General features: G+C 45.1%; 1 protein-coding gene across 6 annotated transcripts in view; it reads right to left on the reverse strand.

Moving 5' to 3' along the window:
* vath (Vacuolar proton pump subunit H) overlaps window positions 1–14,537 on the reverse strand; it is a 98,097-nt gene that overhangs the window by 8,208 nt on the left and 75,352 nt on the right. For 5 of the 6 annotated variants that reach the window (NM_001140003.1, XM_045693604.1, XM_045693601.1 and 2 more), the window contains 2 exon segments: window positions 9,711–9,824; window positions 12,247–12,348. In NM_001140003.1, the coding sequence (NP_001133475.1) occupies window positions 9,711–9,824; window positions 12,247–12,348 (216 nt within the window). 6 annotated transcript variants of the gene reach the window in all.

Here is a 14,537-nt window from a genome sequence, read left to right on the forward strand (position 1 = left end):
CAGCCATCAAAGACTATAACAAGAGCATGGGGGGTGTAGACCTGTCGGATGCACTTATAGGCTACTATAATGTGCTACACAAGACAATGAAATGGTACAATACTTTTTTTTATCATTTTATCGACATTGCTGTTGTCAATTCATTTATCATGCAGAAGGAAATGGCCAACAGCTGTGGAAAGCCCCCATCTCACAGCTAGCCTTCCGAGAGCTGCTAATCCAGGAGCTTGCTGCCTACAGCAAGACCACTGCAGCACCTTCTGTCCCCTCTAGTTCTTCTGCTCCTTCAACCAGTGGTGTTCACCTGCCTAAATTCATCTCTGCAGGCATGAATGTGCCTCAGGGCAAAAAGGGCACAGTGGGGAGGCGACGCTGTGCCCTTTGTCACAGGAAATGCCCCATCACCTGCACTAACTGTTCAGTAACCCTCTGCTTTACAGCAGAAAGAGACTGCTATGGGCCATGGCACAAGCAGCACAATTTTGTGTAGTGGACTGAGGGTCCTCACAATACTGTACATTTAATGTATGTAAATGGTTACCCTTGTAATTAAAATTTTTCAACATTTTATATTTGTATTTTTTTGGTACTTTATTTGAGTGGTGTGTTAGAATATAATTTTTGTATTTTGTATATAGTTTTTACATCAAAATGTATCACTGTACCAATTTGGCCACTTGGGTACATTTGGGTACATTTGTGTGGGACACCTGGATGACTTCATGCTCAATGTCATGTAGCTCGCTCATTCCTGAAGATATGTTTATGAAACTTTTCTCAGATACTGTTGCCCTCTTACATTCTGCATAGAAATTATCCCCAGCATCCTATCTGAATGTTTGGCTGTTCCTTTTCAGTTGAAAGATGGTGCAACAACAATAGAAACCAGAAAACGTATGTTTGTTTCCTTGTATTTTCTTCTACCAGATCTATTGTGTTATATTCTCCTACATTCAATTCACATTTCCACAAACTTCAGAGTGTTTCCTTTCAAATGAAACCAAGAAAATGCATATCCTTGCTACTGGGCCTGAGCTACAGACAGTTAGATTTGGGTATGTCTTTAGGCGGAAATTAAGAGAAGTGGGGGGGTAGCCCTAACAGGTTAACTGCCTTGTTCAGGGGGGATTCGTTTTTGCAACCTTCGGTTACCAGTCCAACGCTCTAACTACCTGCCTTACATTGCACTCCACAAGGATTAACAGGCTGACTACTTGTTACGCGAGGGCAGCAAGAAGCAAAGGTAAGTTGCTAGCTAGCATTAGACTTATAAAAAAACTATCAAGTCATTTAGGCAGGTTGCCTTTGTGTTCTTGGGCACAGGGACTATGGTGGTCTGCTTGAAGCATGTTGGTATTACAGACTCAATCAGGGACATGTTGAAAATATCAGTGAAGACACCTGCCAGTTGGTCAGCACATGCCCGGAGCACACATCCTGGTAATCCGTCTGGCCCCGCAGCCTTGTGAATGTTGACCTGTTTAAAGGTCTTACTCACGTTGGCTACGGAGAGCGTGATCACACAGTCGTCCGAAACAGCTGATGCTCTCAAGCTTGCCTCGAAGCGAGCATAGAAGTGATTTAGCGCATCTGGTAGGCTCATGTCACTGGGCAGCTCGCGGCTGTGCTTCCCTTTGTAGTCTGTAATTGTTTGCAAGCCCTGCCACATAAGACGAGCGTCGGAGCCGGTGTAGTATGATTCAATCTTAGCTCTGTATTGGAGCTTTGCCTGTTTGATGGTTCGTCACAGAGCAAAGCAGGATTTCTTATAAGCTTCCGGGTTAGAGTCCGGCACCTTGAAAGCGGCAGCTCTACCCTTTAGCTCAGTGCGAATGTTGCCTGTAATCCATGGCTTCTGGTTGGGGTATGTACGTACAGTCACTGTGGGGACGACGTCCTCGATGCACTTATTGATAAAGCCAGTGACTGATGTGATGTACTCAATGCAATCGGAAGAATCCCGGAACATGTTCCAGTCTGTGATAGAAAAACAGTCCTGTAGTTTAGCATCTGCTTCATCTGACTACTTTTTTATAGACCGAGTCACTGGTGCTTCCTGCTTTAATTTTTGCTTGTAAGCAGGAATCAGGAGGATAGAGTTGTGGTCAGATTTGCCAAATGGAGGGCGAGGGAGAGCTTTGTACGCGTCTCTGTGTGTGGAGTACAGGTGATCTAGAATTATTTTCCCTCTGGTTGCACATTTAACATGTTGATATAAATTAGGTAAAACTGATTTAAGTTTCCCTACATTAAAGTCTCCGGCCACTAGGAGCGTCACCTCTGGGTGAGTGGTTTCCTGTTTGCTTATTTCCTTATACAGCTGACTGAGTGCGATCTTAGTGCCAGCATCCGTCTGTGGTGGTAAATAAACAGCCATGAAAAGTATAGATGAAAACTCTCTTGGCAAATAGTGTGGTCTACAGTTTATCATAAGATACTCGAATCAGGCGAGCAAATTCTAGAGACTTTCTTAGATTTGGTGCACCAGCTGTTGTTTACAAATATGCACAGCCCGCTCCCCCTCATCTTAACAGAGTGTGCTGTTCGATCTAGCCGGTGCAGCGTATATCCTGCAGCTGAATATCCATGTCATCCTTCAGCCAGGATTCCATGAAACATAAGATATTACAGTTTTTGATGTCCCGTTGGTAGGATATTCGTGACGGTACCTCGTCTAATTTATTGTCCAATGATTGCACGTTGGCGAGTAATATTGACGGTAACGGCAGCTTTCCCACTCGCCTTCTCCGGATCCTTACGAGGCACCCTGCTCTGTGTCCTCTGTACCTGCGTTTCTTTCTCCTGCCAATGAAGGGGATGTCGGCCTTGTCAGGTGTCTGAAGTACATCCTGTGCATCCTGCTTGTTGTAGAAAAAAATCTTTGTCTAATCCGAGGTGAGTGATCGCTGTCCTGATATCCAGAAGCTCTTGTTTCCATAAAATACAGTGGCAGAAACATTATGTACAAAATAAGTTACAAATAATGCGAAAAAAAAAAAACACATAACAGCACAATTGGTTAGACGCCCGTAAAACTGCTGCCATTTCTTCCGGCGCCATTTTAGTTTAGTTTAGTTTAGTGTTGTCTCTTGTCGTGATGTGTGTTTTGTCCTATATTTTTATTAAATGTATTTTTAATCCCCCGTCCCCGCAGGAGGCCTTTTGCCTTTTGGTAAGCTGTCATTGTAAATGTAAACTGACTTGACTAGTTAATAAATTAAAAAAATAAAACATTTGAAAGTTCCCAGAATTTACCAACCATAGTCCTGTCCTTACATGGTGACCACACTGCATTGCGTGTGCGAGCGTTGCAAAATAAACGTACACATACATGTTATTCAATCATTGTAGCCAGGCGCTAAAATAAAACTTGGTTCTAATTGTGACACTTGATACGCTGCAAGTCCCACCTCTCCCATCTCCTCATTGGTTTTTAGGAGCATATCCCCACGTAGGTGATTGAAAGACAAACTGAGGTCCACACTCCAGTCCAGTTGTGGTGGTAATGCACTTTAAAGCTGGTTGCCAACCGCCATATAAATTCCAAAGAAGGAGAGATTACTAGAAACTAACTCAGATTACCCTTTTATCTGTGGATTAATTGTCGGAGTAGAGGACCTTGTGCATTTCAGGTAAAATAACAACCCAATGTTAATACCCCAGGACAAATTAGCTAGCAACAGCAAGCTAGCTAGCTAAATCGACATACATGTTCAGTGCTTTTCAACCTGTCCCCAAATTAATATAGTTGGTTCAGAGTTCGTTTTGATATTTCAACCTGCGTGTCCTGATCGCATCTGGTGTGGGTAGATGAAATCAACATGCACGTGATGGCAGACGTGCGAGCGGTCTGGTCAGCATGTTAGTTGTCATGAAAGCATTGAGGCTTTACCAGGAAGGAGAGAACATGACAAACCACACAGAGAGAACATGACAAACCACACAGAGAGAGCGTGTGAGAGAGAGAGAGAGAGAGAGAGAGAGAGGTGATGTAGGAGCCATCCACAGTACAGTATGTATACAGATACAGTGCATTTGGAAAGTATTCAGACCCCTTGACTTTTTCCACCTTCTGTTACGTTACAGCCTTATTCTAAAATTGATTAAATCGTTTTTTCCTCATCAATCTACACACAATACCCCATAATGACAAAGCAAAAACAGGTTTTTAGAAATGTTTGCAAAACTGAAATATTACATTAACATAAAGTATTCAGACCCTTTACTCAGTACTTTGTTGAAGCACATTTGGCAGCGATTACAGCCTTGAGTCTTCTTGGATATGACGCTACAAGCTTGGCACACCTGTATTTGGGGAGTTTCTCCCATTCTTCTCTGCAGATCCTCTCACGCTGTGTGTTGTTGGATGGGGAGCGTTGCTGCTCAGCTATTTTCAGGTCTCTCCAGAGATGTTCGATCGGGTTCAAGTCGAGGCTCTGGCTGGGCCACTCAAGGACATTCAGAGACCTGTCCCGATGCCACTCCTGTGTTGTCTTGGCTGTGTGCTTAAGGTCGTTGTCCTGTTGAAAGGTAAACCATCGCCCCCAGTCTGAGGTCCTGAGCTCTCTGGAGCAGGTTTTTAATCAAGGATCTCTGTGTACTTTGCTCCATTCATCTTTCCTCGATCCTGACTAGTCTCCCAGTCCTTGCCACTGAAAAACATCCGCACAGCATGATGCTGCCACCACCACGCTTCACCGTAGGGATGCTGCCAGGTTTCCTCCAGAAGGGACGCTTGGCATTCAGGCAAAAGAGTTCAATCTTGGTTTCATCAGACCAGAGAAAGTTGTTTCTCATGGTCTGAGAGTCCTTTAGGTGGCTTTTGGCAAATTCCAAGCGGGCTGTCATGTGCCTTTTACTGAGGAGTGGTTTCCGTCTGGCCACTCTACCATAAAGGCCTGATCCTTGGACTACACTGCAGAGATGGGAAAACCTTCCAGAAGGACAACCATCTCCACAGAGGAACTTTGGAGATGTCAGAGTGACCAATGGGTTCTTGGGCACCTCCCTGACCAAGGCCCTTCTCCCCCGATTACTCAGTTTGGCCGGGTGGCCAGCTCTAAGAAGAGTCTTGGAGCCATTCTTCTTCCATTTAAGAATGATGGAGGCCACTGTGTTCTCGGGGACCTTCAATGCTGCTGACATTTTTTGGTACCCTTCCCCAGATCTGTGCCTCGACACAATCCTGTCTCGGAGCTCTACGGACAATTCCTTCGACCTCATGGCTTGGTTTCTGCTCTGACATGCCCTGTCAACTGTGGGACCTTATATAGACAGATGTGTGCCTTTCCAAATCATGTCCAATCAATTGAATTTACCACAGGTGGACTCCAATCAAGTTGTAGAAACATCTCAAGGATGATCAATGGAAACAGGATGCACCTGAGCTCAATTTCGAGTCTCATAGCAAATTGTCTGAATACTTATGTAAATAAGGTATCTGTTTCTTTATTTTCAATACATTTGCAAACATTTCTAAAAACCTGTTTTCGCTTCGTCATTATGAGGCATTGTGCGTAGATTGAGGAAAGCATTTCATTTAATCCATTTTAGAATGAGGCTGTAACGTAACAAAATGTGGAAAAAGTGAAGGGGTCTGAATCCTTTCCGAATGCACTGTACAGACAGACCAAGGATGAACAACTGACTACTGGTTTTTGTTATTTCTGTTGAAATCAGAAACTAATTTAGATCTGGGAAACCAGGTGTACAATCAGTAAATGGAATGGATGAATGAAGTGGCAGCCTCCTATTCCTGCCCTCTCCTTCTCCCCCCTCTCCTCCTCCTCCTCCTCCTCGCTCTCCCCTCCCCTGTCTCCTCCCCCCCTGTCTCCTCCCCCATATTCCCTCTCCTCCCCCCTCTCCTGTCTACCATCTCCTCCTCCCCCACTTCCCTCTTCGCCTCCCCCCTCTTCCCACTCCTCCCTCTTCCCTCTCCTCCACCGCCTTGCTCTCCCCTCCCTCTCCTCCCCCGCAGTATTGTGTAGAAGACCACGTTTCCTATGAGGCAGACAGAAGTCTGTACAGAGTGAGTCAATAGCCATTCAGTCAATCAGACAAAGCAGCAGCCTAGAGACGCTGAGGCTTCTCCTTCAGACTTCAGACCACTAACAGACAAAGGAAGAGAATATTAAACCTGAAGACCTGACTGACACAGAGGATGTCTATACTTTGAGTTCTGAAACATTCCTAAAGACATTCATAATTCTCTACTACGAGCATCTCTGTTTCAGCAGCAGAGCCATATCAATCCACTACCACACTGAAGCCTCACATCAACCCACTACCACACTGAAGCCTCATATCAACCAATACACCCTAATAAAACTAGCAGCAGAGACATATCAACCCACTACCACACTGAAGCCTCACATCAACCCACTACCACACTGAAGCCTCATATCAACCAATACACCCTAATAAAACCAGCAGCAGAACCATATCAACCCACTACCACACTGAAGCCTCATATCAACCAATACACCCTAATAAAACCACCAGCAGAACCATATCAACCCACTACTGTGGGTTTGTACTGTGTATTTAAATACTGGATTCTCAACATAACTCATTCTAATATTTATACTACTGTACAATGCCTTTTAGTTACAGTGCAGACAGTATTCACACCCCTAGACTTTTTACACATTTGGTTGTGTTACAAGGTGTGATTAAATGGATTTCAATTTTCTTGGTCAACGATCTACACAAAATACTCTGTCAAAGTGGAAGAACATTTCAGACATTTGTTAAAAAAAAATAAAAAAATAAAAAAATAATTATATATATATATATATATTAAAAACAAAACAAGTATATCTTCATTAGATAAGTAAAACAAAACAAGTATATCTTCATTAGATAAGTATTCAACCCCCTGAGTGAATATGATCCTCAACACAGGGGTCCCTCAGGGGTGAGTGCTCAGGCCCCTCCTGTACTCCCTGTTCACTCATGACTGCATGGCCAGGCACGACTCCAACACCAACATTAAGTTTGCCAATGGCACAACAGTGGTAGGCCTGATCACCGACAATAACAAGACAACCTATAGGGAGGAGGTCAGAGACCTGGCCGTGTGGTGCCAGGACAACCTTTCCCTCAAAGTGATCAAGACAAAGGAGATGATTGTGGACTACAGGAAAAGGAGGACCGAGCACGCCCCCATTCTCATCAACGGGGCTGTAGTGGAGAGCTTCAAATTCCTTGGTGTCCACATCACCAACAAACTAACATGGTCCAAGCACACCAAGACAGTCGTGAAGAGGGCACGACAAAACCTATCCCCCCTCAGGAAACAAAAAAGATTTGGCATGGGTCCTCAGATCCTCAAAAGGTTCTACAGCTGCACCATCGAGAGCATCCTGACTGGTTGTATCACTGCCAGGTATGGCAACTTCTCGGCCTCCGATCGCAAGGCACTACAGAGGGTAGAGCGAACGGCCCAGTACATCACCGGGGCCAGGCTGCCTGCCATCCAGGACCTCTATACCAGTCGGTATCAGAGGAAGGCCCTAAACATTTTCAAAGACTCATTTTCAAAGCTACCCTAGTCATAGACTGTCCTCTCTGCTACTGCATGGCAAGCGGTACCGGAGGGCCAAGTCTAGGCCCAAGAGGCTTCTGAACAGCTTCTACCCCCAAGCCATAAGACTCCTGAACACCTAATTAAATGGCTACCCAGACTCTTTGCATTGCCCCCCCCCCGTTGTACGCCACTGCTACTCTCTGCTGTTATCATCTATGCATAGTCACTTTAATAACTCTACCTACATGTACATATTACCTCAACTAACCGATGCCCCCACACATTGACTCTGTACCAGTACCCCCTTGTATATAGTCTCGCTATTGTTATTTTACTGCTGCTCTTTAATTACTTGTTACTTTTCTTACTCTTATCCGTATTTCTTTCAACTGCATTGTTGGTTAGGGGCTCGTAAGTAAGCATTTCACTGTAAGGTCTACACCTGTTGTATTCGGCGCATGTAACTAATATAATTTAATTTGATGTGGTACCGGAGCGCCAAGTCTAGGTCCAAAAGGCTCTCCCAAGCCATAAGAATGCTAAACAATTAATCAAATGGCCACCCGGACTATTTGCAATGGCCCCCCTTTGTTTTTACACTTCTGCTACTCACTGTTTGTGTTGTGTTGGATTTTCCCCAAACAATGCTTTGTATTCAGGACATAAAGTCAATTTTTTTTTCAGTTTTACTTATTGCAAACAGGATGCGTGTTTTGGAATATTTTTATTCTGTAGAGGCTTCCTTCTTTTAACTCTGTCATTTAGGTTAGTATTGTGGAGTAAATACAATGTTGTTTATGCATACTCAGTTCTCAAAACTAATATGAACCGTCTCTGGAACGATTAGGCTCTCAAAAACACGATGGTGTTCTCCGTATTTCTATAAGACCCCCACAAGCGTCACGGGACGCGTCTGAAGTTGGTACTGCCGATCTGCAAACTTCTGTCTGTAGCGTCTGAACATTTTGGGTTATATTCTATTGAAAGGTGAGACTCACAAACACGTATATGTTGTTTTGATGAAACATCGAATTTGGCCTGACTGCTATTAGCCCATGGGAACGCATTTAATAACAGAGTACTTCATGGAAAAACAGATGTGTACCTGTTTGACATTTCACTGTATTTTTAGGAGCTAGTAACATACTAATTTCACTACACTCACTATAACAACTGCTAAACTGTGTACACAACCAACAAACCTTGATGTGTGTGTGTGTGGGGGTTAGTGGTTAGTAAAATACTAGTAAGTACTAGTAGTAGCAGCAGCAGTAGTATTAGTATTACTAGTAGTAGTAGTAGTAGTAGCAGCAGTATTAGTATTACTAGTAGTAGTAGTAGCAGAAGCAGCAGCAGTAGTAGTATTAGTATTACTAGTAGTAGTAGTAGTAGTAGTAGCAGCAGCAGTATTAGTATTACTAGTAGTAGTAGTAGTAGCATTAGCAGCAGCAGCAATGGCAACAGTAGTAATAGTAGTAGCAGTAGCAGCAGTAGTAATAGTAGCAGTAGTAGTAGTAGCAGCAGTAGTAATAGTAGCAGTAGTAATAGCAGCAGCAGTAGTAATAGCAGTAGTAATAGCAGCAGTAGTACTAGTAGTAGCAGTAGTTAATAGTAGCAGCAGTAGCAGTAGTAGTATTAGTAGCAGTAGTATTAGTAGCAGCAGTAGTAGTAGCAGCAGTAGTATTAGTAGCAGCAGTAGTAGTATTATTATTATTATTATTATTATTAGTAGTAGTAGTAGCAGCACTAGCAGTAGTAGCAGCAGCAGTAGTAGTATTAGTAGCAGCAGTATTAGTAGTATTAGTAGTAGCAGCACTAGCAGTAGTAGCAGTAGTAGTATTAGTAGCAGCAGTATTAGTAGTATTAGTAGTAGCAGCACTAGCAGTAGTAGCAGCAGCAGCAGTAGTAGTAGTAGTACGTACCAGTTGTGGACCATGAGTTTAAACTAGCACCTGGCAGTAGTAGTACGTACCGGTTGTGGACCATGAGTTTAAACTAGTATCCAGCAGTAGTATAGTAGTAGTACGTACCAGTTGTGGACAGTGAGTTTAAACTAGTATCCAGCAGTAGTATAGTAGTAGTACATACCAGTTGTGGACCGTGAGTTTAAACTAGTACCTAGTAGTAGTACGTACCAGTTGTGGACCATGAGTTTAAACTAGTACCTAGCAGTAGTACGTACCAGTTGTGGACCATGAGTTTCTGCACGGCCAGCAGGGCGTTGTAGCGGACCAGCTGATCTTCATGGTGCATGTGGTTCATCACCAGCTGTTTACCTCCAAGCTGCTCGATCACCCTGACACAGAGATAAACACTGGTTAGACCCACAGACAGACAATATAGGCAGAGGTAACCATTTAATACCTTAGGAAATGAGAACCTTTCTGGTGAAGAACAGAACAGATGCAAACAGCTTATCCATTCATATTAAATCGGTGGGAGAGAGATGAAGAGCTGTGTTAGAGTGGTCTAATTGCAGTGCATTCGTATTCAGACCCCTTGACTTTTTCCACAATTTGTTACAGGCTTATTCTTTTCAAATGTATTACAAAGAAAATACTGAAATATCACATTTACATAAGTATTCAGACCCTTTACTCAGTACTTTGTTGAAGCACCTTTGGCAGCGATTACAGTCTCTAGTCTCCCAGTCCCTGCCGCTTAAAAACATCCCCACAGCATGATGCTGCGACCACCATGCTTCACTTTAGGGATGGTGCCAGGTTTCCTCCAGAAAGGATGCTTGGCATTCAGGCCAAAGAGTTCAATCTTGATTTCCTCAGACCAGAGAATCTTGTGGTGTTGTGGTCTGAATCTTGTGGAATCTTCTCATGGTCTGAGTCCTTTGGGTGCCTTTTGGCAAACTCCAAGTGGGCTGTCATGTGCCTTTTACTGAGGAGTGGCTTCCGTCTGGCCACTCTACAATAGAGGCCTGATTGGTGGAGTGCTTCTCCCCCGATTGCTCAGCTTGACCGGGCGGCCAGCTCTAGGAAGAGTCTTGGTGGTTCTAAACTTCTTCCATTTAAGAATGATGGAGGCCACTGTGTTCTCGGGGAGCTTCAATGCTGCTGACATTTTTTGGTACCCTTCCCCAGATCGGTGCCTCGACACAATCCTGTCTCGGAGCTCAATGGACAATTCCTTCCACCTCATGGCTTGATTTTTGCTCTGACATGCTCTGTCAACTGTGGGCCCTTATATAGACAGTGTGTGCCTTTCCAAATCATGTCTAATCAATTGAATTGACCACAGGTGGACTCCCAACATCAAGGATGATCAATGGAAACAGGATGCACCAGAGCTACATTTCTAAACCTGTTGACCCTTTGTCATTATGGGGTATTGTGTAAATTGAAGAGGAAAAAATTACATTTAATCAATAAAAAAAAAGGTCTGTAACGTAATTGTTTGTTGTTGAAAAAGTCAAGGGGGGTGAATACTTTCTGAATGCACAGTACATAGGGCAGGATGGAGGGAGGAGGAGGCCAGGGAGGTAGAGAGGTAGTGGAGGGAGGAGGCCAGGGAGGTAGTGGAGGGAGGAGGCCAGGGAGGTAGTGGAGGAAGGAGGCCAGGGAGGTAGAGAGGTAGTGGAGGGAGTAGGCCAGGGAGGTAGAGTGGTAGTGGAGGGAGGAGGCCAGGGAGGTAGAGAGGTAGTGGAGGGAGGAGGCCAGGGAGGTAGAGAGGTAGTGGAGGGAGGAGGCCAGGGAGGTAGAGAGGTAGTGGAGGGGGGACAGGGAGGTAGTGGAGGGAGGAGGCCAGGGAGGTAGTGGAGGGAGGAGGACAGGGAGGTAGAGAGGTAGTGGAGGGAGGAGGTGGAGGAGGACAGGGAAGTAGTGGAGGGAGGAGACCAGGGCGGTAGTGGAGGGGAGACCAGGGCGGTAGTGGAGGGAGGAGGTGGAGGGAGGAGACCAGGGCGGGAGGTAGTGGAGGGAGGACGCCAGGGAGGTAGTGGATGGAGGAGGTTGAGGAGGCCAGGGAGGTAGTGGAGGGAGGTGGCCAGGAAGGTAGTATTTTTTTTTATACCCAACTCCAGTCCTCCAGTGCCCCCAACAGCATGTTATTATTGGTAGGTAGAGGGGTAGAGCCCCCAACAGCATGTTATTATTGGTAGGTAGAGGGGTAGAGCCCCCAACAGCATGTTATTATTGGTAGGTAGAGGGGTAGCGCCCCCAACAGCACGTTATTATTGGTAGGTAGAGGGGTAGCGCCCCCAACAGCATGTTATTATTGGTAGGTAGAGGGGTAGCGCCCCCAACAGCATGTTATTATTGGTAGGTAGAGGGGTAGTTCCACCAACAGCATGTTATTATTGGTAGGTAGAGGGGTAGTTCCCCCAACAGCATGTTATTATTGGTAGGTAGAGGGGTAGTGCCCCCAACAGCATGTTATTATTGGTAGGTAGAGGGGTAGTTCCACCAACAGCATGTTATTATTGGTAGGTAGTGGGGTAGTTCCCCCAACAGCATGTTATTATTGGTAGGTAGAGGGGTAGTGCCCCCAACAGCATGTTATTATTGGTAGGTAGAGGGGTAGATCCCCCAACAGCACACAGTTTTGTTGAAGCTCTGACTCAACTCATCGAGGGCTGTATGATTAGTTGGCTAGTTGAATCGGGTGTGCTTGTCCGGGGCTACTGGAGGACTGGAGTTGGTAAACACTACAATAGGATATGGTTACGATCCGATAATAACACTGGTGTATAGTCTATGTGTTCTCACCGTTTCCCCCGAGGGTAGTGTCTGACGTATTCTCCAACATCATGAGCAGCTACAGCAATAACCTGAGGGTCATCAGATACCTCCAACAGACGAGTTAGGATCCTGAGGAGGGAGAACATATAACACATAACTAACATCAGATACCTCCAACAGATGAGTTAGGATCCTGAGGAGAGAGAACAAATAACACATAACTAACATCAGATACCTCCAACAGACGAGTTAGGATCCTGAGGAGGGAGAACAAATAACACATAACTAACCCTAACATCAGATACCTCCAACAGACGAGTTAGGATCCTGAGGAGGGAGAACATAACACATAACTAACCCTAACATCAGATACCTCCAACAGACGAGTTAGGATCCTGAGGAGAGAGAACCACCAACATACACTACATGACCAAAAGTATGTGGACAACTGCTGATCCAACATCTCATTCCAAAATCATGGGCATTAATATGGAGTTGTTCCCCCTTTGCTGCTATAACAGCCTCTACTGTTCTGGGAAAGATTTCTACTAGATGTTGGAACATTGCTGTGGGGATTTGCTTCCATTCAGCCACAAAAGCATTAGTGAGGCTGGGCACTTATAGTGTGTGTGAATTAGGCCTGGCTTGCAGTCGACGTTCCAATTCATCCCAAAGGTGTGCAAGCCAGACAAATTCTTACACACCGATCAACAAACCATGTCTGTATGGATCTCGCGTTGTGCACGGGGGCATTGTCATTCTGAAACAGGAAAAGGACTTCCCCAAACTGTTGCCACAAAGTTGGAAGTGCAGAATCGTCTAGAATGTCATTGTATGCTATAGCATTAAGATTTCCCTTCATTGGAAATAAGGGGCCTAAACCATGAAAAACAGCCCCAGACCATTATTCCTCCACCACCTAACTTTACAGTTGGCCCTATGCATTTGGGCAGGTAGCGGTCTCCTGGCATCCACCAAAGCCAGTCCGTCAGTGCCAGATGGTGAAGCGTGATTCATCACTCCAGAGAACGCCTTTTCACTACTCCAGAGAACGCCTTTTCACTGCTCCAGAGTCCAATGGCGGTGAGCTTTACACCACGCCAGCCGACGCTTGGCATTGCACATGGTGATCCTAGGCTTGTGTGCGGTTGCTCAGCCATTGAAACACATTTCATGAAACTGCCAACGAACAGTTATTGTGCTGACGTTGCTTCCAGAGGCAGTTTGGAACTCGGTAGTGAGTGTTACAACTGAGGCTGAGCCGTTGTGTTACATTTTCTTTGACTTTTTACCCTTTATATCCAATTAGTAGTTACAGTCTTGTCCCATCGCTGCAACTCCCGCACAGACTCGGGAGAGGCAAAGGTCGAGAGCCATGCGTCCTCCGAAACACGACCCTGCCAAGCCGCACTGCATCTTGACACACTGCTCGCTTAACCCGGAAGCCAGCCGCACCAATGTGTCGGAGGAAACACCATACATCTGGCGGCTAAAATCAACGTGAATACGCCCGGCCAGCCACAAGGAGTAGCTTGAGCACGATGGGACAAGGACATCCCAGCCTGCCAAACCCTCCCCAACCCATTCGACGCTGGGCCATGGGTCTCCCAGTCACAGCCGGCTGCAACATAGCCTGGGATCAAACCTGGATCTGTAGTGATGCCTCTAGCACTGCGATGCAGTGCCTTAGAATGCTGCGCCTCTCGGGAGGCCGGCTGTGCTGTTGTTGCTCCTAGACGTTTCCACTTCACAATAACAGCACTTACAGTTGACCGGGGAAGGTCTAGCAGGGCAGAAATTTGACGAACTGACTTCGGAATCCTATGACAGTGCCACGTTGAAAGTCACTAAGTCTTCAGTAAGGCCATTCTACTTCCAATGTTTGTCTATGGAGATTGCATGGCTGTGTGCTCTATTCTATACACCTGTCAGCAACGGATGTAGCTGAAATAGCCAAATCCACTAATTTGAAGGCGTGTCCACATACTTTTAGATTACCTTATTTAACCTTTATTTAAACAGGGAGTCACATTGAGATTAAAAATGTATTTTACAAGAGAGCCCTGTATACGTTACACTAACAGAATAATAAAACATACATGTGTATAAAACAATATAATTCAGCACACAATAACAAAATAAACATATGTAACAAAAGCAATCACATTCAACTACATAGAGGTCCTTAATCAATAACTGAAACGCCTGAGTGACACCAGCACATCTAATTGCACTGAACTCAGCAGATTGTTCCTCAAATTAGGGGCAAAAAACACAACATATATTTTCCCAAATCTATGGACCCTGGAGGGAAATCC

The sequence above is a fragment of the Salmo salar genome, chromosome ssa14, assembly GCF_905237065.1.
Source record: "Salmo salar chromosome ssa14, Ssal_v3.1, whole genome shotgun sequence".
Lineage (NCBI taxonomy): Eukaryota > Metazoa > Chordata > Actinopteri > Salmoniformes > Salmonidae > Salmo > Salmo salar.